General features: G+C 44.3%; 1 protein-coding gene across 1 annotated transcript in view; it reads right to left on the bottom strand.

Moving 5' to 3' along the window:
• The window catches only part of C8A (complement C8 alpha chain), a 91,476-nt gene extending 68,172 nt beyond the window's left edge, over positions 1 to 23,304 (bottom strand). Inside the window, exons 1-4 of the mRNA XM_058553856.1 lie at positions 23,143 to 23,304; positions 20,247 to 20,369; positions 11,272 to 11,685; positions 9,346 to 9,470 (exon numbers count right to left, since the gene is read on the bottom strand). Coding sequence (XP_058409839.1) covers positions 9,346 to 9,470; positions 11,272 to 11,685; positions 20,247 to 20,369; positions 23,143 to 23,304 — 824 coding nt within the window. The remainder of the gene's footprint in view (positions 1 to 9,345; positions 9,471 to 11,271; positions 11,686 to 20,246; positions 20,370 to 23,142) is intronic.
• Positions 23,305 to 24,113: the final 809 nt, after the last annotated feature.

Here is a 24,113-nt window from a genome sequence, read left to right as displayed (position 1 = left end):
TATCTAGGAATAAATTTGACCAAGGAGGTGAAAGATCTATATAATGAAAACTATAAGGCATTATTGAAATAAATTGATGATGACATAAAGAAATGGAAAGATTTTCCATGCAAATGGATTGGAAGAATAAGCATAGTTAAAATGTCCATACTACCTAAAGCAATCTACAGATTCAATGCAATCCCAATCAGAATCCCAATGACATTCTTCATGGAAATAGAACAAAGAGTCTTAAAATTTATATAGGGCAACAAAAGACCTCAAATAGCCAAAGCAATCCTGAGAAAAAAGAACAAAGCTGGAGGCATCACAATCTCTGACTTCAAAATACACTACAAAGCTATGGTAATCAAAACAGCGTGGTACTGGTACAAAAACAGACACACAGATCAATGGAACAGAATTGAAAGCCCAGAAATAAAACCACACATCTATGGACAGCTAATCTTTTACAAAGGAGCCAAGAACATACAATGGAGAAAGGAAAGTGTCTTCAATAAATGGTGTTGGGAAAACTGGACAGCCAGATGCAAAAGAATGAAAGTAGACCATTATTTTATGCCATATACAAAAATTGACTCAAAAAGACTTGAATGGAAGACATGAAACCATAAAACTCCTAGAAGAAAATATAGGCAGCACACTCTGATATAAGTTTTAGACAAATCTTTTCCAATATCATGTATATTCAGGCAAGGGAAACAAAAGAAAAAATAAACAAATGGGACTACATCAGACTAAAGAGCTTCTGCAAGGCAAAGGAAACCATGAACAAAATAAAAAGACAACTCATCAACTTGGAGAAAATATTTGCAAACCATATATCCAATAAGGGGTTAATCTCCAAAATATATAAAGAGTTCACACAACTCAACAACAAAAAACCCAATCAAAACATGGGCAGAGGATATGAACAGACATTTTTCCAAAGAAGATATACAGATGGCCAAGAGGCACATGAAAAGATGTTTGACATCACTAATCTTAGGGAAATGCAAATTGAAACTACAATGAGATGTCACCTTACATCCGTTACAATGGCTATAATTACCAGGACAAAAAATAACAAATGTTGGAGAGGATACACTCCTCTCCAGGAGTGTATCCTGGAGAAAAGGGAACCCTCATACACTGCTGGTGAGAATGCAAACTGGTACAGCCATTATGGAAAACAGTATGGAGATTTCTTAAAAAATTAAAAATATAAATACCATATGACCCAGATATCCAACTCTGGGTACTTATCCAAAGAACTTGAAATCAATAATTCAAAGAGACTTAGGCACCCCTATGTTCATTGCAGCATTATTCACAATAGCCAAGCCGTGGAAGTAACCCAAGTGCCCATCAACTGCTGAATGGATAAAGCAGATGTGGTATATATATACAAGGGAATACTACTCAGCCATAAAAAAGACAAAATTGTCCCATTTGCAACAACACGGATGGACCTTGTGGGTGTCATGTTAAGCGAAATAAGCCAGACAGAGAAAGACAAATACCACATGATTTCACTCATATGTGGAAGATAAACAAACACAAGGACAAAGAGAACAGAATAGTGGTTACTAGAGGGGAAGGGGGTTGGGGGGTGGGCTTAAGGTGTAAAGGAGCACATATATATGGTGACTGACAAATAGTAACGTACAACTGAAATTTCACAATGTTATAAACTATTATAACCTCAATAAAAGAATAACAATAAAAAAACTTATTCTGCTCTACAAGAAATGTCAAAGGAAGTTAATTGGGCAGAACAAAAATGATATCAGAAGTGGTATGATATTATTTAAAGGTAGGCTATGATAAGTAAATGATGTATATGGCAAATCTTAGAGTAACAAACAAGAAATAATAATAATAAAGTAGAATAGCCAATAAATCATTTGAAATTAGAAAAAATATTAAATCTAACAGATGACAAAAAAGGAGAAAAATAGAAACGAACAGATGGGACAAGTAGAAAACAAATAGAAAGATAGGAGACTCAAATCCAAGCATATCAGTAATTATATTTATATAAGTGGTATAAATACTATGATTAAAAGACAGAGATTGGTCAGACTAGATAATAAAGCAAGACTCATCTATGTGCTACCCACATGAAATATGAAGAGTCAGATAAGTTAAAATAAAATATTGGGAAAAAACTCACCATGCAAACACTAATCACGAGAAAGCAAGAATAGCTGTATTAATAATAGTCTACAGAACAAAGATAACTGCCAGAGAGAATGAAAGCCTTTTATAATGATAAAGGAATACATAATCAAGAGGACATAATAGAGCTTCAAAATACATGAAGCAAAAACTGTCAGAACTGAAAGGAGAAATAGACAAATCCACAAATACAGTTGGAGATTGCAACATCTCTCCCTCAGTAATTGATAGAACAAGGAGATGAAAACTTGAGCAACATTAACAACCAACTTGACTTAACGACTTAAGAACTATACCCAACAAAAGAAGAATACTTTTGAGTGCACATGGAATACTCATTAAGATAAATTATACTCTTATCATAAAACAAATCTCAATAAATAAAAAGGATTGAAAAATTGTTAAACTTTTTAAATCTACACGTATGTTAAAATGCATTATTTGTATAAAATATATAATAAAGATCCATTGATTTTTGAGGCTGAAGTTTATAACTTTCTTTCATCACTATTGTTTTAAAATGTTTTTCTCAACCCGATTTTTCTATTAAGACTTTACAATAAGCAAATGGTAAACATGAGCTTATAAAAATGAATGTATACCATTAAAAATGTAAATGTATATCATCTGTTTTCAACGTTAGGATTCATATAAGATTTTGCTTGGGAAAAAAGAGTGCCATTGTTAAATTTTTTAAAAGTTTCAGATCACTGATCAATCTAGAAAATCCACGTCAATCGGCATATTATAAATTTGTTCTAATTTTTGTCAACCATCAGAGAGAATGGAAATACCAAAAAATGATGATAACAATCACACAATACCACCGGTAACAACTTTCACTGAATGCTTGCTAAGTACTCCGCATTTTTTAAAGTATTTTCAGGCATTTTAATTCTTCCTCTTACTTTTCTCCCATTTTACAACTCAGACAACTTAAATAACTTGCCTGAGATCACACAAATATCAAATGCCTGTGCGAGAATTTGGACCCAGTGACATGATTTCACCACGTCATTTTCCATTTTCAAAGCCCAGGGTCAGGCACTCTGGCATCAGATACAAAGATCTTGTGGTTTCCTACTTCAGCACTTTGTAAAGTACTTAATTGGCTCTCTTTTGCCTTAACTTCAAATTTGCCTCTTCACTGGTCTGTCTTATTTGATAAGTTCATCAAACATCAAGACTCTTTGTTCATTTTCAAAAAGGATTACAATGATAGCTTTTATAATTAAGAGTCTCTCAGCAGAGATTTTCTTTACCACAGTTCTCTTGCCTTTATCTTCTAATTATTAGAGATGAATTTTCTGATTTTTCAAAATTGTATTTACTTTAAATACAAGTTGCAAATTAACTGCTTATAAAAATGCCTTTCCCTCTTCTGAATGGTTACATTTTTTCTTTCTTTTTTTTTTTTTTTGAGGAAGATCAGCCCTGAGCTAACATCCATGCCAACACTCCTCTTTTTGCAGAGGAAGACTGGCTCTGAGCTAACATCTGTTGCCAATCCTCCTCCTTTTTTTCGCCAAAGCCCCAATAGATAGTTGTATGTCATAGTTGCACATCCTTCTAGTTGCTGTATGTGGGACGTGGCCTCAGCATGGCCAGAGAAGTGGTGCGTCGGTGCACACCCGGGATCCGAACCCGGGCCGTCAGTAGCAGAGCGCACGCACTTAACCGCCAAGCCATGGGGCTGGCCCTTGAACAGTTACTTAAAGGAAATCTCTCTTGCTCTAGCATTTAAAAGCAATAATGATTCAAAGTTGAATTATCCAATAAGAATTTGAATAAAATAAATTTACTTAAAGTCTTTAATGTTTGGGAGACAGGGGCTGCTTTAAAACTACCCCACAGGCGAAATAAGGGGCTAAGTGCCGCAAAATACTTGACATTAAGATATAAAAAACGTGAAGCCAGTTTGGAATGCTTAAGGATGTGGAATGGGTAAAATGCAATGTACATATGAAAATATCACGTCCATTCATTACCCCATAGCAAAAGGTAAAGTCGTTTCTAGAATGAAATGACCCAGCAACTCTACAATCTCTTGCCTTTCTCAAGATGATTTTGTATACATTATCTAATTTTATCTTCCCCAAAACACTATGAGACAGGTATTCTTATGATTCACAAACAGATAAGTAGAGGTTAACTACTTGAGCATTCCTCAAGAGAACTATCATTTATTAAGCTGAGTATATTTTATACCCAGGATTTTATTTCATGTACATTAACTCTTATAGAAGAGGCATTATTATTCTCATTTTACAGGTAAGGAAACTGAAGCTCAAAGAAATTAAGTGATTTACTCTAGATTACCCAGCTCCTTGAGTATTAGAGCTGTGATTTACTCCCAGGCCCACCTGACTCCAGGTGCATGCTCTTTTCACGGTCAGCTACTCCTTCAATGGATTAGTAATAGCACGAAAAGAGGTCACATTCCATCCTAAAATAGCTAGCTACAAACATGAAAGTGTCTTGGTTCCCCACCAGGTGATCCCTGTGTGCAAATTTTACAGAAACTATGACTGACTCACCAGATCACATCCTCCTGTATGGTTACCCCAGGCTGACAAGTCATCAAAGACAAGATGAAGACAGCAACAGCACACATCTCCTCCAGAAGCCACCACCCTATATTACCCAGAAGGGATAAAACTGTCTAGTCAGGGGTTGAAGTAAAAGATGTCTGCAGGCCGGGACCTGTAAGATCTAACTAAAGTTTGAAACTAACAGAACTCACTTGGTTCTCATTCAGATGTAGTTAATTAGTTACTAGGGTATTGATTAGCCAAACACCCTAAAATCTCAGACACCAAAGGCTACTGTCCTTCAGACTTTTTTGAAAAACCCTATCTATATGGTCGAGGAAAGGATATTTAACCAATACTAGCTTAGCAAAGGGATCTTATTTTCAGATGGAGGCAAAAGCCAAACTGAGATGCAGTTCCAGAATTAATCGTCTTTTTGAGTGGCTCTTGGAACTTCTGAGGTTAGATCAATCTGTTTTGCAAAACTGAAAGAAGGCTAATACTGGTATATCAGCTCTGCTGTAAACAGCCAGAAAAATGTAGGAAATACTAGCAGTTACCCAAAGGTTCTACAACATATTGCCAAACATCGGGAACCTGAGAAATGTGGGTAATTGAATGGACTTTCCACTTTTCCTCCAGATTTTGGATATCATTAAGATTCAGCATATTTGTGTCTTGAGGGGACCAGATGTCTTAAATGGACATCTCCAGAAGCATTCTCTAGAATTATAATAACAGCCACACCTCTGGACTGATGGCTATACCTATATGCAATCTCTTACTTTTCCAGGCATATTCATAAATTAATTAGAGATGGACAGATGGATAGAAGGATAGACAGACAGACAATAATTGAATACCTCCTATGTGGCAGGCATTTCATATGCCTTATTTTATCTAATCCTCATAGCAAGCCTATGAGATGGAAATGATTAATTTCATTTTTCAGTTGAAGAAACAAAGGTCCAGAGAAGTTAACTAACTTGCCCAAGTATCTACAGCTGTCTTGATATCTTTGGGAATATTTAGAGTCTATCTTTAGCAGGATTGGCCAGTAGTTTCATTATTAATCTCAAATAAAGTTATAAAAAATGTAATGAATAACTTGTATGCTTAAGAAATGCATATCTGATTTCAATGTGGAGATTTTAATAAGGCACCCAGGTATTATTGCCTCCATTTCCTCAGAGATTTAGATAAAATTTGTCAGAAGTGAACACCAATTCTGGATCCTGGAAAGCCCCTCAAACCCCTGATTTCTATGTCTCTCTTCCTTCTTCCTCTCTCTGTTTAGACTCCTGGGTCCCATTGGCCTCGGTTCTCCTTCTGACGCATTTGGAAAACTCGGCTCTTCCTCGTTTTTCCACGAGCAATCCAGTCATGACTGGCATTTCATAACACTTTTACTGAAGAAGTGGATGTCCTATCTGGACAGCCTTGGGGCAGCTCAGAGTGGCAGATCTGGAACCCACTTCTTTCCACCAACTCCCTAGCCATCTCCCTCCTTCCCTGTCCCACCCGCAGTCCAAGTTCCTGACACAGGTCCACAGAGCCCCCTGGGGAGTGTAGCTCAGGTTTTCCTCTGCCGTTTCTACAGCTTTCCTCATGGGGAGCAGGCCTCGTCCTACAATAGTGGTTTCAACTGGGGGTGATTTTGCCCTCAGGGGACATTTGGCAATCACGAGAGACATTTATAGTTGCCACAACTTTGGAGGTTATGCTACTGGCGTCTAGTGGGTAAGGGGCCATGGATGCTGATAAACATCCTACAATGCACAGGATGGTCCCCACAACCAAGAATTGTCTGGCCCAAATTGTCAACAGAGACAAGGTTGAGGAGTGCTGCTCCACAGAAAGGCTGGTCTGTCTTCCCCTGACCCCTGAATTCTGATGACTTAACTTTCTTCTTTTTACATATAGGCAATATTGTCTTCCTTCCTAGACCAGCTCCTTCTGAGATTTCCCTGATGCATTTTCTCCTCACCCAAGACCTCAGTGGCATTTGGGACTCCTCCTTAACCTCCACTCCCAACATGGTCTCTTCAATTCCACCATATTTCCTCTGTAATATTTTCTCATTCTCACTGCCTTTGATCCATTTCAAGGCCTTGGCTCTCTCTGAAATTATCATAACAGACTCCTAGCGGGCCTGTTTCTCTTCACTCCAAACCTCCCTGTACATTACTGCTGGGTTCATCTTCAAGAAAACTGCCTCTGACAATATCACTCTCCTGCTCAGAAACCTTCAGTGGCTCCTCCATTGTCTATCAAATTAGAAGTCCAAATTCCTCCATAAATGGGTCCCAACCCATCTGTGCAACCTCATCAACCACAACTCACTAATTATCCCCTACATTGGAGTCAGGTTCGCGTTACTTTCCTCACACCTTCTCACTGCTGTGACCGTGCTCATGCTGGACCTTCCACCTGAACTACCCTCATCCATTATCTCCTACCCTTCCACCAAGCGTCTTCTCAAATAGCAGGCACGTCATGGAGCCTGGGCTGACGGCCCCATCTGGAAGGTATCTCCTTGTTATCTTTGAACCTTATAGACACATTAACAGCACTTTTCATGTTTGCCCCATATTATGTTTTTCTGGGAGAGTGGAGTATATCTGGAGAATGAAAGTTTCTTCAGGGTGAGTTCTGCATCTGATTCTTCTTTATAATCACCCATATCACTTAACACTGAATCTAATAAGAAACATTGGTCAATTGAGTGAATTAGCAAAAGAATCAACTAAACATAGTTTACTATTTCATAATACGTTCAGGTATATTTTCTCATTTAATCCTCAAAATAATCTTGGGAGATAAATATCATTATCCAGAAGAGAATCCTGAGAGTCGGAAGCACGGTGATTAAGGTGGGAAACGGAAGCAAGATGTACAGAGTACCAGGCCCAGTGCCTGCCTTTATGTGTCATGATGTTTCATCTTCACAGTGATCTCGCAAGGCTGGTAATACCAGTGCTGTTTTAAAGATGAAGATATTGAGTTTCAGAGAGGTTAAATAATTTGCCTGCAATCGCACAGCTGGTAAGTCTCAGAGTCATGGACTTATAATCTGTCCGACTTCATAACTTGGGATCTTTTTTGGTCTGGTCACGCGGGTACTAAGCAGTATATCAGGACGAAGGCCTGCATCTTCTAGCTTCAAGGCCAGTTCTCTGTCCATTATGCCTTCACTCAAAGAATGAATATCATTTCCAGGAGACAAAGAAAGCAAAATTAAGTGAATGGCGAGATAATCACAGGCTAGAATCAAAAGAGAGAAGCTAAGGGGCCAGCCAGGTGGCACAACGGTTAAGTGCGCGTGCTCCGTTTTGGCAGCCTGGGGTTCGCCGGTTCGGATCCTGGGCACGCACTGACGCACCGCTTGTCAAGCCATGCTGCGGCGCATCCCATATAAAGTAGAGGAAGATGGGCACGGATGTTAGCCCCAGGCCGATCTTCCTGAGCAGGGGAAAAAAAAAAAGAGGAGGATTGGCATAGATGTTAGCTCAGGGCTGATCTTCCTCATACAAAAAAAAAAAGAGAGAGAGAGAAGCTAAGCCAGATGGGATCATTCCAAGTCTCTATGACTAAGTGTGTTTGTGTGTGTGTTTAAACGTGTGAGTGTGTGTGTGTTCGGATGGGGTGAGGCACTCATCTGCTTTCAGCCAAAATGTGCTAAGATGAATGGGAAATGCCAAAAAATTGTTAGGTTTGCACATGTGGATTTCACCTTAATTGTAACATTCTGTTATCAAAGATAGATATAAAATACCATGCAGAATAGACAGCAAGATGGCAACTCATTTTGAAAACGCATTGCTTGTCTTGGGAAAACACTTTCCACTATCTAAATCAGTCTGAGAGTTATGGCCTCAGAGTAAACATGTCGTGTGTCGGCCCAGACTGCCACCGCAGGGCAACAAGCAGGTCTGTGCTCTCTGAAAAGCTTCAGAAGCTCTGTGCTACATTCCCTCTGTGCCGTGTCTACAGCTTTCCCAGTCCAGACAGAAGATCAACATTCTTCAAATCCAGTGCAAATGGAGGCAATTTGCTAGAGTGGAAAGAGCACAGCTGTAGGTCAGAAAGTGCCACTAACGAGTTATGGTCTCCTAGCCTCAGTTTCTTCATCTGTAAAATGGATAAAATAATATCTATCAGGATAGGATTAAGAACTGAAGACTAAATGAGGAAATCTACCCTCAACTGGGAATTTTGAACCCCTGCTGCTAGTTTATTTAAACAATGCTTCCTCTCCTCTTTGCTCCTCCTTCCCACCATCTAGCTATCTCCATTCATAAACGTGGGAGCTTTCATTTAAGTACCAGTGAAGGGGAAAGTGGAAGAAGGGAGGGGTCTGGCAAAGAGAATAATGGAGAAGGATGGAATGTGGGAGGTCCATGTCCAGGTGCCGCTTCGAGGCCTTCTGGGGGGAGGATGCTACTAGCAGAAGCTGATAGAAGGATTTCAGCTGTGGAGCCCAGGTGACACAGTGCTAGAAGGGTCCGCTTCTCCTTCTCTGCCCAGATTCCAGCACCATTATGGCACCTCAAGGGTTGAAAACTTTGGAAGAAACTCAAAGTAGTGACTTCAGCTTGGACATGGCCAATCTCTCCACGGCCGGAAGCAAACGAAGCTTCTCCAAGCAGGTTACTGGTTGGCAGTCCACGGTGCATGGCGAGTGGTTTTGTGAGTTGGTCGGAGGTATTTCTCTGGTTTGAGGTATTTCTGTTGCGGGGGGTGCTGGGTGATGATCTTCTGCTCCCTCCCTGGAGAAACCTGCACAGTATTCAACACAAGGCCCGGCACAAAGCCTGTAGACAGTGATGAACATCTCCCGTCCACTGTCTTGCCTTCTCCACCCTCCTCTCTCAACCCTTTGTAAGACTGCACACCTATCATATCTGTTTTTCCTCCTGATTGCTTCATCAGTCCCGGGCTGTGGCCAACACACAGTGGTGGGTTTTCAGCTAGAAATGAACTGGGGCTGGTTTAAGTAATTGGCCTCAATTAGAGGCTTTACAATGGATGGGCTAATGCGTGCCTTCTGCTCCCCGCTTCCTGTGGAAGCTCTGCATTTATTTGCATTTAAGGGGTGGGGTGAGAGGGAGTCAGTGTCTGGCTCATTAGCGTGGAAATTAAAGACCTTTCCTCAAAGAAGGCACTGAGCATTGTAAGCAGCTCTGGGCAAACCTGGGTGGTCCTCTGGGAAATTCCTCTTGGAATTTGGCTGCAATAAAAACCAGAGTCCATTTTACACCTGAACAAGTTCTCCAGGCTTCATCAATTGATCAATTGTCTCCTTCCCTGTGACACCATCACTCCCAGCATGGTGCAGGATACCCCTCTCCATGTTTCCCCAGCACCCTGGCCACGTCTCCCTCTCTGAAAGACCACCGACTTGCCGGTTTGTGATTTATCCCACTTGTGATTTCTGTGAGCTCTTGGAAGGCAGGGCTGGGCTGGCCCAGAGTCTCTGTGCACCGGACGTGTGCGAGTCAGCGAATGGAACTAGCTCTCCACAGCCATGCCAACTTCCTGTGCCCCAGGAGCGGGCAATAAGGGACTGCGGTGAGTGCACAGATATTAAAAACAATGCTAAAACCTACTAGAAGTCCGTCAGCTTTGTATGATCATTACGTGCAGGCAATTCTAAATCACGTCAGCGATAAAACCTCCTACTCCCACAGCATTCTGTCTTCCATTCTCTGCCAGCATCACACCAAGATATCTGGTTACTTTCTATTCCCCAACTGCACTGGGAGCTTCTCAAGGGCAGGGGCCATGTTTTTTTTTCTTTTTTTTTTCTTTGTGAGGAGACCAGCCCTGTGTTAACATCTGCCAATCCTCCTCTTTTTTTTGCTGAGGAAGACTGGCCCTGGGCTAACACCTGTGCCCATCTTCTTCCACTTTATATGGGACGCCGCCACAGCATGGCTTGCCAAATGGTGCATCGGTGCACGCCCAGGATCCGAACCTGCTAACCATGGGCCGCTGCAGCAGAGCACGCACACTTAACCGCTTGCGCCACCAGGCTGGCCCCAGGGGCCATGTTTTAAACCACCTTTGTATCCCCATTGCTGGCACATAGTAGATGCTCCATACTTGTGTTTTGTGCAGCACAGTAGGAGGATCATAGCTTTCAAGTCCAACATCCCTGGACTAAAATCCCGGCACCACCATCAACCAACTGTGCAACTTTGGAGAAGTTATTTCGCCACATGCCTTAATTGCCTCTCCTGTATAATGGGTTTGATGGAAATTATATATATATGTATACGTTGCACACACATGTACACATACACACATAGTACCTAATAAATGTTGAATTGACCCAAATTAACAGGCATTTCGAGGCAACATCGTGATGGATGCTGTTTCTCTTTGTAATCCTCTCACATCCTGCCCTCTCTGTCATGGTCCTCTGCTCCAGAAACACCCTCTGCACCCATTCAGGTGGTGGCTTGCTCTCAGCTGGTGCTCAGGGAGAGAGGAGGTGCTCTGAGGAGTCAGTAATGGGGGGAGGGGTCTCTGGGAAACTGATAGAGTAGACCTACGTGGGCACCATTTTTCCACGTACATTGGGCATCTTTATGTCATCAGGCCACAGGTATCGACTGCTTACGTGAAGCTTCTTAAAGATATCATAGCCTTTAAGCTTCACAGCAACAGTGACCCGGTGGATTGACCAGTGAGAACACAAGCTCAGGAGGCTGACCAAGCCCATTTTCTCACCGTCATACCACAAAGCAGCTGCACGTCGTAACCGACTAGTCATTGCTACATTCATTCCATCAAGGGTTGGGGTTGGGGACTGCGGTGGGCACTGAACACCCAGATGTGAAAGAGCACAGCCCCTTCCATCACAGCACTGTGCCCCCGACTGGGTGCGCCACGGGGATCTGCAGGGGGCCACGCTGCGAGCTTCCGTGAACGGCTGCCTCTCTGTGATTTGGGTTTTGAAGGAGGCAGCAGGGGGCTGGGACAGAAGTTTCTGTAGACAGAGGAAGAAAGGGCACTCCAGATAGAGGAAAGAGCATGAGCAAAAGCATGAAGATGCAAAGGGACATGGCCAGTCTGGGGATCGACAGCTGTCTGGTGAGACAGGCAGAAGGACAGGCAAAGGCCACATCAAAGGGCTTTGTTTTTTTTTTGGCCCAGACTAAGATTTCAGTTCCATCACACTAAGGACGTGAAGGGGCTAATGACCAAACTGAAGCAGCAGAGCCCCTTGATCGGACTTGTACTGTGCACTCTGGGGACACGTGGAGGATGGACTGGAGGGGGCTGACTGGAGGCAGAGAAACCAGCTTAGAGACTGACTCCCAGCCCTGGAGCTCCATGCGCCTGACACACAAGGCGAAATGCTGGGGCAGGAGGGGATAGTGGGTGGTGTCAGGCCTCCGGATTCGTGTGCGGACCTCTACAGGATCCCATTGCATGGCCTTGGGACGGTCACTCGACTTCTCTGGACCTCAGTGTCCACACCTGAGGGCTGGCTTGTTCCCCAGTGAAATCTTTTGCTTCTATAATCCTGATCTAAGGCAGCCCCCTTAGAACTACAGGACTAGGAAACAAATACATTTTTTCAAACCATTCAAGTCTCACTTAATACTTTTATTCAGGACTTGTCTTCCCATGAGACACTCCAGGCTGTCAGTCTATAATTAGACTTTCTCCCACTCATAAGGCCAGACTGTGTGGAGCAGGAGACAGAGTGGATTAGCCCACAGTAAACAAGTTTGGTCAGTCTCCTTCTCGCCAGTCTTGGTTCCAGCTGAGTGGATTTCAGCAGCTCCTGGGTGAATGTTAATGCCTCCTACATACACAGTTGCGAGAAAATAATCACTTCCCTTTCTTGAGAGTGCTCTGGGTTTCACTTCTCGAGCATCTCTGTGACGCAGCATGGGGCATTGGGGGGCGGGGGTGCAGGGAGGCAGTGCAAAGAAAGTAGAAAAAGCCCAAGGCAGGAGACAGAGCACCTGGGTTTCAAGGCAAGCTCAGACGCTAATTTTCTTTGTAACCTTGCAAAAGTCACTTCAGCTCTCTGAGCCTCAGGTATCTCAACTGTAAAATGAGGCTGAGAACACCGGCCTGGAAGGCCTGTTGGAAAGAGTAATTGAGATAATGTACCTGAGAGCCTTTGGTAAAGCTCTGAGCGAGGATCCAGCGTCAAGGATCACAGGCTCAGCTCTCCTGTGCAAAGGATCAGCGAGTCAGGGCAGGCACAGAGGATGCAGGAGAGCGAGGGTCAAAATCTTCTTCAGCATCAGAATCCTAGAAAATGGGAGGAGGACAGACCTGATGCCCCACGAACTGCCCTCTGATCGAAACTAACCTGAAACTGAATGTAGATATTTAATGTATGGGGGTAAAAGAAGAGTACGGGCATTCATTGAGCACCCATGCTCTTCATGTAATTTTCTGTAACTTTAGTTGAGAATTCTTATAGCAAGTCCAGAGATGAGGAAACAGACCAGGAGAAGGAGGTGTGAGGGAGAGAGGAGCTGAGGCCAGGTTAGTCTGACTTAGAGCTTGCCTGTGCTCCCTGTCTTTGGAATTACAAGCAGATTAAAGTCCGATTTAGATGGGGGACAGATATGTAGTAGGTTATGAAGAAAACAAATGATGTATTTGGGGGAGCACTACTAATCTTTTCATAGGGCATCAAGGAGGATGAGTCCATGTCATAAACTGTAAGCATCATGAAGGCAGGGGCTGTACTCACTGCAATATCCTTGGCACCCACACCGCTGCCTGGGACAGAGCAGGCACTCTGTGAACATTTGTTGAATAAATGGATGAACTCTACGAGGCTCATATTCATCCCATTAGCTTTTCCAGCTTATCACAAATGGTAAGAAAGGAAAAGAAAGTCATTCACTCAAATTGTCCAAGGAATTTGCACACATTTGTTGTACCACTTGTTTCAGTTTCTATTGCTGTGTAACAAACCACCCCAAAACTCAGTGGCTGGAAACAACCTTGATTTATTATTTCTTAGGATTCTGTGGAAGGTCACTCATGGGGTTGCATTCAGCTGAGAGCTCAACTGGGGCTGGAATGTGCATGATGGCCTCTCCTCCTTCAGGCTTTCTTTTCACATGGCTCTCATCATGCAGTAGTGTAGCCTAAGCTTCTTTCCAGTCTAGCAGCTGACTTCCAGGAGGGAATGTTTCTGCTCATACCACACTTGCTAATGTCACATGGCCAAGCCCAGGATCAGCGTGGAAGAGGACCACACAAGGTGTGAATATCGGGAAGTATGGTTCATTGCCGCCAGTTGGCCACATCAGTCTTCATGAGCAGCACATAATAATGAGTTTGTGTATGTAAATCAGTTAGAAATGTGCCTGGCACTTAGTTTGTACTACTTAAGTATTGGTGATAGCTAATTATGATTAAATGCTAATTACAGATATTACTATAATTATTATTAAGTTCCTCACTGCAACTGCCTTTATTTTATTGAATATGAAATAAGAACCCCCATGCTAGGGAAGCTCTGGTGTATCCTACAAACCCTGCATTACTTAATATTACCCCTCTGTATTACTGAAACTACACAATTGTGTTTGAGTAGTTGAGTCAGTAACAAAATATGAAGTTGAATCCTTCTTTCTCCTCTTCCCCTACTCATTTCTTTTTCATGTGGTTTTCCTAAACCTGGGTATGCTTTTTGCTTGCTCCTAAAACTGATGTTGGAAACTATAGGAGGATTATTCATTTCTATAAGAATCCATTCACTAAACAAGCATTTTCTAATCCCATCACAGTAATAGCTTTCCGTTTTTTAGGGATTCGTATGGAGATGAACATGGGATCCAGTTCTGGCAGAAGGGATGCAAATCTGTTGGGTAACTTCTGAGAAAGACTATCTACCTTGAGGAAAAGAAAAAGGTATGCAAGGAGAATCTTTGTTTCCCTTTCTACCTTTGGACATAGTTGTATGAGAGCGTGATACTTAGCGATGTCTTTTACGCCTCTGTTATCACCATGAGAAGAATATGCTCCTGGTAGGCCTCTAGTCCCACAGGAAAAGAGACACATGGACGGAAGAGCTCAGCCAGCATGCAGACCTTCAGCTTGAAATAGAGTTGCTCAGTCCGATTCAGACTCAATCTAGCTGCCACAGCTTAAACCAGAGCTGCTTAGCTGACATCAGAGCTGTGAGAAAAAACGAGATTTAAACCACTGAGTTTGGGGTTAGTTGTTATGCAGCATTATCTGACAACAACTAACCAATACAGCATATTATTCTCCAGTTTGCTGTCAACAGTGCTGCAGAATCTGAGCTCTTGGCCCAGAACCACCCTGATATGGAAGGGAACATAGTAAGAAAATTCCTGAGAGAGGTGCCCTTGGTGTTTGGGAACTTATGACAACATAGAGACCGGGGCCTGCTTCTCTCCTGGTTTCTGAAAGCACGACACTTGCTGGAATAGCCCACACAAGCCAGGCCAAGAAGGGGCCAAGGAGGAAAATGGTTGGGACAAGGAAGTTAAAATACTGGATTGAGTCTATCCTAATTGCTGACAGTGACCAAAAAGCTATGGATTTACCAATAAGACATGAGAAAGTGGATTTTTTTTTAAATTTTATTTATTTATTTTCCCCCCAAAGCCCCGGTAGACAGTTGTATGTCATAGTTGCACATCCTTCTAGTTGCTGTATGTGGGACACAGCCTCAGCATGGCCGGAGAAGCGGTGCGTCGGTGCGCGCCTGGGATCCGAACCCGGGCCACCAGCAGCGGAGCACGCGCACTTAACCACTAAGCCACGGGGCCGGCCCTGAGAAAGTGGATTTAAACAGAGCTTAGCTGAAGGCAGTGACTGAAAAATAAGTGAAACCAGATCTGGTTTATATCCCTTGTTCCAATTATTCAATATTCTGTTCCACTTAGTATTTCTCTGCCTAAAAGGTACAGTGTCTCCTTCCGAGTGGAAATTTCATTGTGCACTCTTTCATCTGGACCGTTGATAACATTGTGGGCACTGGTCTCAATATGGCTCCCTTCCTGTTTATCTTTTATTTCCTTGCTTTGTGTCGATCTATTACTTATATACCTGGCTTTTGCAGGAGGAATCTTTCAAATGGTATTTGAATGTACACATAATTTAAACCTTGTCTCCAAGCTTACAGAAACTTTCAAGCAATGTTAGGAATTTTGTTAAGTATGATCAACAATGTTATTGCTAAAATTAAAATCATTAATGGTAGCAGGAGCAACTACCCTTTCCTGAGCACTTCCGACACGCCCAACTCTATGAGGTGTGCCGTATGCAGTTTATCCAATCCTCGTGCCAGTTGAGTAGGTGGGTGTTATTATCCCATGTTCTTCCAATAATAATAAAGCAACATCCATTTGGCACTGGCTGTGTATCAGGCATTGAAGCAAGTTCTTGACATGCATTGCCTCAGTGCCTTCTCACAACAGCCCTCCCAGCTGGAATGACTATTTCCCCATTTGTCAGAAGAGGAAGCTGAGAATCCAGTGGGTGGAGGGACTTGCCCACATCACACAGTCAAGAAGGGACAGCGCTTGGATTGAACCCTGGTGTGCCTGCTTCTAAACCCATATTCATTCGGCTTCCTTGTCTCCTAGAAACAGAAACCATGGTGCCACCCTTGCTTCTCTCACCTTTTGGCGCCAGTCTAGACTGGTTTGCTCATCCGCTCCAGAAATCTTCCCTGGCACCAAAAAGCTGGATTACTAGGTTTGAGTGTAATCCCATGGAGATGAAATCTGGTGACTTCGGGGCAAAGGCAAGCACAACAGGAAAGGAAAAGTCTAACGGCTGTTAGCTAACGGCCCACGAGCAGCTCCCTCTCCTAGCTTCTGCCTCAGAGACCAAACTGTCAGCAGCCCCAGGGCGGAGGGCACCCCACCCTGCTGATGCTGGGCTTTGACTCGGGAGCAGCCGATGGACATTAACAAAGAAACAAACACACATTATGCTTTCACAAAACTTGATAGTTTACAAATCCCTTTCATATATTTTGAGTCTTGCATCCGCTCTGTGAAATAAATGTCATTATGCACAATTTATTTGCATATCTCAGATTTCAAATTCTGCTTTCCTTTATTGAAGACCTAGCATATGCCAGGAACTTTTCTGGGCAGTTTCCAGTACAACACCTCATTTAAATCTCACAAAGTCCTTATAAAGCAGAGATTATTCTTCTCATTTTGAGTAAAAGGGAATTCAGCTTCTGAGCAATGGAGTGACATATTCACTACCGCCCATAAAGTCAGTGGTGGAGTCTAGATTTAAACACAGATCATCTATCATCAGACCTGTGCTCAGTCCATGGCACTAGGCTGCTACAAGAAATCTCCCCTGAGACTCTGACACAGCAGCCCGGCCTCTGCTGAATGCTGCTGCTTCTCTGATGGTTTCAGATGGTCTGTCTCACTCTGTGTGTGGAAGTAGGTGACTTGTGTCCTTAGTTGACAGGATCAAGAAGGAGCTGTATCTGAGGAACTGTATCCAAGGAGCCTCACTGACACCTTGACCTGATTAGATGACAAGATCCTGAACCTCGAGCCTGAACCTAATACCATAATGGGATGAGATTTTTGGGAGATATTGGAAGGTACTGAGCAAAGTCAGCATGTGGAATAAATATAAATAATTTGTGGCCAGAGGGCAGACTGTGCCATGGCCATTTTAAAACATCCCAAACTTGTTGATACTCTTCCCATTAAGAGGGGGGTATGTCCCCTCCCCTTGACTCTGGACTCTGGGACTGCTTGGCCAATAGAATGGGATGGAAGTGGTGCTCTGCCAGTTCCGGGTCCATGACTTAATAAATTGACAGCTTTCACTTCCTGTCTCTTGGGACACCTACTCGTCAAACCTAGCCACCATACTGTGAGGAAACCCAAGTCAGGCTGTGGAGAGACCCACGTGGAGAGGGACTGACAAGCAGCTTTGCTGGCCATGTGAGTGAGCCGTCTCGGAAGAGGGTCCCTGGAGAAGCCACCCCAGTCAGTGCTGCATGGAGCAGGGAGGAGATGTCTCTGCCCAGCCCTGAGCAACTTGCAGATTCATGAGCAAAGTAAACGACTGTTAGCTTTCCACCACTGTGGTTTGGGGTGGTGAGTTACACAGTAATAGATAACTGGAAGAGAGGTGAACCTGACATCTGCGGAGCCTCTACTTTACAACAAAGCCATTCCATTGACAATCATTTTGAATTTTTACAGCAATCCACTTAAACAGATGAAGAAACTGAGGCTCAGAAAGGGTAAATGACTTCTTGAGATCCCACACCACTAAGTAGATCAGCGTGGATTTTGGTAAGTTCTCCAGCCCCCTCCAATCCACTAAACCATGGGGCAGTGAGACAGAGACAACCACTCCCCGTCTCTCTGACTACCTATTAACCTTTTTTTAGCAAGATCCTGCATGGGCTATAAGTGCAAAACAAATGTCCCAGCTAACTCTGTTCTTAGGTTGCATGATGCTGGTTTGCAAATAATAAACACACCCAGGTTTGAATTCCAGGGAGTGTCCCCTGAAGGAGGGAGTCAGCTGAGCAACTTTCTGGCTGTGTGACCTTGAGCTCATCACTTAACTTCCCCAAGCCTCAGTTTCCTCATCCATAAGATAAAGACAAAAATATCAACCTCATAGAGTTGTTATAAGGATCTAATGAGGACATATTAGAGAAATGACTTAACACAAAACCTGGCCCAAAAATATATATTCAAAACATTGAGTGTCCCTTACCTGGAGGGCTCAGAGTCAGAGGAGTTTTCTTTGCTCATCACTCCTCACCCCAAAGAGAGAGCTCCCCAGGATCACAACGAAACCGATGCATCCCGCCCCTGAGCGTCATTTATTTGACCTCCTCAAAGATTCAGCCCTGTTCGCCTCCACTCCTGAAGCCCCTCTGGACAAGAATGAAGCTCGAGCCACAGCCAGTAAGCTTTGCTCACAAATTCCTCCTTCACGACTGACTGAGCCCCGACACCAGAAAGAAACATTCCGTTGAATCATGTAAATCCCCACTCATCTTCAAATTGGGTGCTGGAGTGCCCTGGGGAAGTGATTTTACAACCTCACTGACTTCAGCCAAGGTAGTCTCGAATTGCTCTTGTGAGATAATTCCACCTGCACCTGGCAGCAAGACCGCTCAGGGGCTCCCTGCCTTCTCACTAGAGAAATGGCCCCCTGGGCTGAAGGGGAACAGTCTCTTCCCTCCAGAGGCAGGAGAGAGGTCTTAAGCTGCCTGCCCCCTGCAGCCCTCCCCAGATGTATGGCACAGGTGGAATTCAGTGACCCATCACTCACATTCTCACTTGAACAAAGGATCTCAGATACTGGCGGGGAGGGCCATCTTGAGAGAGAGTGTCTCGAATATGAGGTCAAGGTTGCCTACTCTTTCCCTCACAACCTCCTGGATTTCAGAGGCAGGGTAATGCTATGATGGACCGAGCCATCGTTGCATCTCCACGCAAGAAAATGCTTTCTAGCCTGCTGTGCCTCTGGGGAGAACTGTTATATTTTCTTGTATCACTGCCTTTTAAACAAATTTATTTTCAAATCTGGGCTTCACAATAGATTATTCAACCCACAGCCAACTCAGCTGCATGAAGTACACAGTCAGCCCTGTCTCTCCCAGGACACTGTGGCTGCCTGGTCATAGATGGCACAACTCCCTGTGTTGGTGTGAAAGATGACTTTCCTCCCAAGTCATTGGGAGCCCAAGTCCCATTGCAAATATTAGAAAACAGGTCATTTCTCCACCAATAATCATAATCATAAAAATTACTATCTGTTTCTGAAAGCTTAGTCTCTAAGGACTTAATAATCCCTATATCATATAATCCTTGCTTCAGATCCAAAAGGTAGATCTTATTGTCTGTATTTCATGTATGCAGAAACAGCTTCAATAATCAAGTCATTTGTCCAAGGTCACACAGCTAATATGTGGCAGAGTGAGAATTTCAGTTTTGCCATCATTGACCATTGCTAGACTCTCTGAGGAAAGTTCTCCTCTGATGGTTGTCTACACTACAGAGGGACATGCTATCCAGACTAAGTGACAGTACTCGCCTTCCTCAGCCATGCTCAGCTGGAGTCCTTCAGGATCTCCATCCATAGCTCACCTTCTCCACCTCCTGAGTCAGTTCAGAGCAGGCCAGAGTCCTGCTCTGTCCTCACCAGCAGATGGTGTCTTGCATTTGTCTTGCAGCCTCCAGCTCACTCTCTGGTGTGCTTGTGGGCCAATGACCTCACCAAACTCAAATGCCTAGTGTTTTGGGCCAGGCCACATTCCCTCTGCTGTCTGGATCCTGCCCTCACAGCTAGAATGGATCAGTAGAATTCCTGACAGGATGGAGCCATGACAGAGACTCCCGGGGGCCTCCATGGACCAGAATCACCAGATGTTGATCACAGATCACAGATCACAAATCATCCATTTCTTTATGAAGAGCAAAGGTGATTTACAGTGTTTTCCTTGTTAGCTGTCCTCTTCTAAAGGAAACTGCCCTGCCCACACACACCACAGCCCCCCAGCTGCCATGTTTAGCATGTGAATACCTGGTGGCCCCCAGTTGCACTAGGTGTGGACATCTGGCCAAAGCCAGCTATGATGTTGCCAAACATGGAAAGTTCTGCCCAGAGAGGAATGAGCTGGCCAATCAGATTTCCACTCTGGGGAGCCTGAATTGAAAGATGCAGGGAAAATCCAGTTACTAGTAGCAGAAACTGAGGCTGGTTGGATGGCCAGAGAAAAGCTATGAGGTAGAGCAGAGACTCTGAATAAACTTATGTGATGTGCAAACAAAAATTATGACAATGTATGGGCCAGCCCGGTGGTGTAGTGGTTAAGTTTGCGCACTCTGCTTCAGTGGCCCGGGGTTCATGGGTTCGGATCCTGGGCACAGACCTACACACCACTTATCAAGCCATGCTGTGGCAGGCGTCCCACATATAAAGCAGAGGAAGATGGGCACGGATGTTAGCCCAGGGCCAATCTTCCTCAGCAAAAAGAGGAGGATTGACAACAGATGTTAGCTCAGGGCTAATCTTCCTCACCCCCCAAAAAATAAAAAATTATGACAATGTGGAATCCCAAGTAACCAGAAGCTCTGAGGAAGACCAAGGACATGTGCGGAAGCCAACTGTTGGTGGAAAGAGAAGCAGAAGAAGCCAATATTTGCATATAGCTCAGCTGTGCTGATGGCAACACGAGGATGGAGATCCAGCGAGCCCTTCCGCTGAGGTTTCTGGAGGTGCTCCAGATCCAAGTGCCTCCATCGGGAGGCCTGGCCATACTCTGGTTATCCTGGGACCTTCCCCTCCCCCTCATGGCCAAGGGCGTCCTTACGGTGAAGCCCTGCCCTCCTCCTTCCCTTTCTGGTGCTGTCTGCAGATGTCTCTCTTCACTACAACCGAAGGAATACTGCTGAAACTCCCATCTCCACACGCTTGCATTTGTGCAGGGTAATTGGCTTGTTTGTATTTTACAGACTCTGAATGGAATAGGTGCTATACTTTATCTGTGGGCATTTGGAAAACAAGGGGCTACACGTGTGTCCTGCCAACAATCAGGTGGAGAAGTTATGATGGTGTGCAGCTTTCTTTGTTTTATCTTTTGATCCAATTTAACCCTTTGTTCCCATGTTTTTTAATTCTACTTTTAACTTTGGCGATTTCACATTTTATATATCCTTATAAACTCCTTTCTAAGACAAGCTAATACAGAAATAAATAAATATTCACAAAGGGATGACATATAAGTCAGGACCCTGGTGCAAAACGGAATTAACATCAGGGAGTTCAAAAGAAGAGAGCTGAATGTCGTGACCTCTCATAGAGGTGGGGACAGGGTTGAGGGAACTGACAAGGATGGTGAAGTGCCCAGAGGTTAGCAAGAGCAGGAAGCCATTATCACCCCAACGGTAGGAGGAACAAGGGAGGATAAGGTTATGACTAGAGTCCAATGGGCACGGGGCCATGAGGAGAGTGGTGGGAACGGCAGTGATGGAAGGACGCGAGAGAGGCCCTCCAAAGCAAGGAGAGGGGCCAGGGGAGAAATGCCCGTCTTCCTTCTCAACTCGCCTTGGGACTTCCTGCTGGCACTTCCCAACCGGAACTGGGCAGCCAGGAAGTCCAGGTGGTGCAGTCTGTGTGGGTCAGCCTCCCAGGGCACAGAGACAGACTGAGAGAAGTGGAGATTGGTGGTGGAGGGGGATTGAGAATAAGCAGCAGTGATGAGCCCTGGTCTTGGGCTTGGGCCTGGTCACAAACAGGGACCAGACCAGGAGGAGTGGGAGTGAGGAGAGGTGAGAGTCCAGGACCCACGCTTTAAATGGAGAGTGGATGCTGGGTCCACAGTGCGGCTCAATGGCTGTCCTTCTGGCATATGGGGCTTTCTTTCTAGGAGCCTGTTTTCTCTCAGTTCTGGAGCACTGATCTGACCCCCAGAGCCCTGGCAATCCATAAGATGCCTGCACCCACCCTCCTTCTGAGCCCTACACCGTGCACTTCCCAGTTCCCCAGGTACCAGCCAAGGCTCTCGACTTCACAGCTCCTGTTCTGCTTCTACGCAGTCAGGGGCGGGGTGTCTAAGTAGTCATGGCAGCTGACGGAGGGCCCAGGGGTCACATGTTCTCCCTCCCACTCTGGGCTGCTTTGTGCCCCGGCCTTGAGAAAGCCCGTCTCAGCTCAGGTAAGTACCCAGATTCTCCGGAGAACACACGTCTACACAGACAGGCCGCCTGTTTCAGAGCTAAGGAATCAGTGAGAGAATGGCCACCCCCAGGCGGGCCCGCAGTCACCCACTCCTCATTCCCGCCACTGCAAAGCAAATCCTCATGAATCCAGGCCCACGGACTCAGAATTTGGGAAAATGCAGAACCAGACTCAGTTCAAATTTATTTGTTGCCATCTTTAGGAAAACAAGAGAACTTATCAAAGAAGAAAGCTAATATTTATTGACCACACATGATGTGATAGGCACTCGCGTATACCATTTCATCTGTACGTTCATTCTGTGCGATGCGTATTGTAGAGACTGAAGATCAGAGAGGTCAAGTAATTTGCCCAAAGTCTCACTTTTACTGCCTCACAGAGGCAAGACTCGGGATCTGTCTCTCTGGGGCCACGGACCACGCTTGTCCGATTACACCACACTGCTGCTCAGCAAAACAGCAAGAGCGCTGCTCATTGGACTGATTGGGAGGGCAGAAGGGCTCTTTTTAACACAACAACCTGGTTTAGGAAAAGCAGGATCTTCTGAGCTCCGTTATTTTGTATGTCTATAGAGTTGGAAATAATAAAACTACACTTCCTAAAATAATTCTAATATGCTCATTATTCAATTGTTTGGACAAGATTATTCCAACTTACCTCCCTTGTGCTGAGGAAAGGATAAGGAGTCATATTCACTGTGGTTGCGTGCGCACACACACGCGCGCACACACACACTCACCTCTCCAGCCACCTCCCCCAAGCCCATCAAATTCCACTGCTTCAGGGCAAATATCTCATGCCCACCAGGGCCAGAATTCACATATTCTGATTTGAGTTTTAAAGACAGAGATTTACACAGGTTTACGATCTTTTTTTGGTTGTGGTTGATTCTGATTTCCATTGTCTGAATCATAGCCATGGAATAAATTGAATCTTTTTCTAACATAGAATATATTACTCTTGAAATAGTAGGAAATGTTGATAATTGCCTTTTATTGGACTCACAAATAATTTATAAGTTGGTCCGGTTTGAGGGGAAAAAAAAAAAAATCATAGTCTTTTATTTCTCTGGCTTCTTCCTGGAGGCTAGAAGCTGCCTCTAAAAATAGCTGCCTGCGCAGGGATGGGCCTAGGGCTTCCCCTGGTGGCCACTGTTCAGGATTGCGGGCTCAGTAAATGGACCCGAAGCTGCAGACGCGACATTTGAATAATTCTTTCTCCCCTAAGTACACAGAGAAATTGGATTTATTCTTCACAGTCATGTCTGCATTACAGATCACGTCTCCTTATAAAGTCCATCTGCTCTGAGGGTAAGTAAATGATCAATCTCTCATATACATTATCATGCAGTGAACACTTCTCTGAGGTAGTAATAGCTTCTGTGGTTCTACCAAATGTCAGGGAGGCTGGGAGTTTCTACTTTCCTTAAGAAGATACCGAGTTAAAAATACAAATTGACCTGTGCGTAAGCAGGGTAACTACTTACTGAGGGTACTAATGAAACGTGACTGTGTCTAGGGTGGGCGACAATAGAGGGGGAAGGGAGGAGCAGGAGAACCAGAAGGCTGTGGAAGTGCTTAGGTCAGAAACCTGCATCCACTCACAAGCTGTGCTAGCAGCATCCTGAGATGGTGCTCCACAAGGGTGACAGACAGCCGCTCTCCCTCCTCCCCTGAGACCCCTTGCCACTGGGAGCCACGTGACCGAGTT

Source organism: Diceros bicornis, chromosome 13 (genome assembly GCF_020826845.1).
Source record: "Diceros bicornis minor isolate mBicDic1 chromosome 13, mDicBic1.mat.cur, whole genome shotgun sequence".
In the NCBI taxonomy this organism is placed as follows: domain Eukaryota; kingdom Metazoa; phylum Chordata; class Mammalia; order Perissodactyla; family Rhinocerotidae; genus Diceros; species Diceros bicornis.
This window is presented reverse-complemented; position numbering and strand designations above follow the sequence as displayed.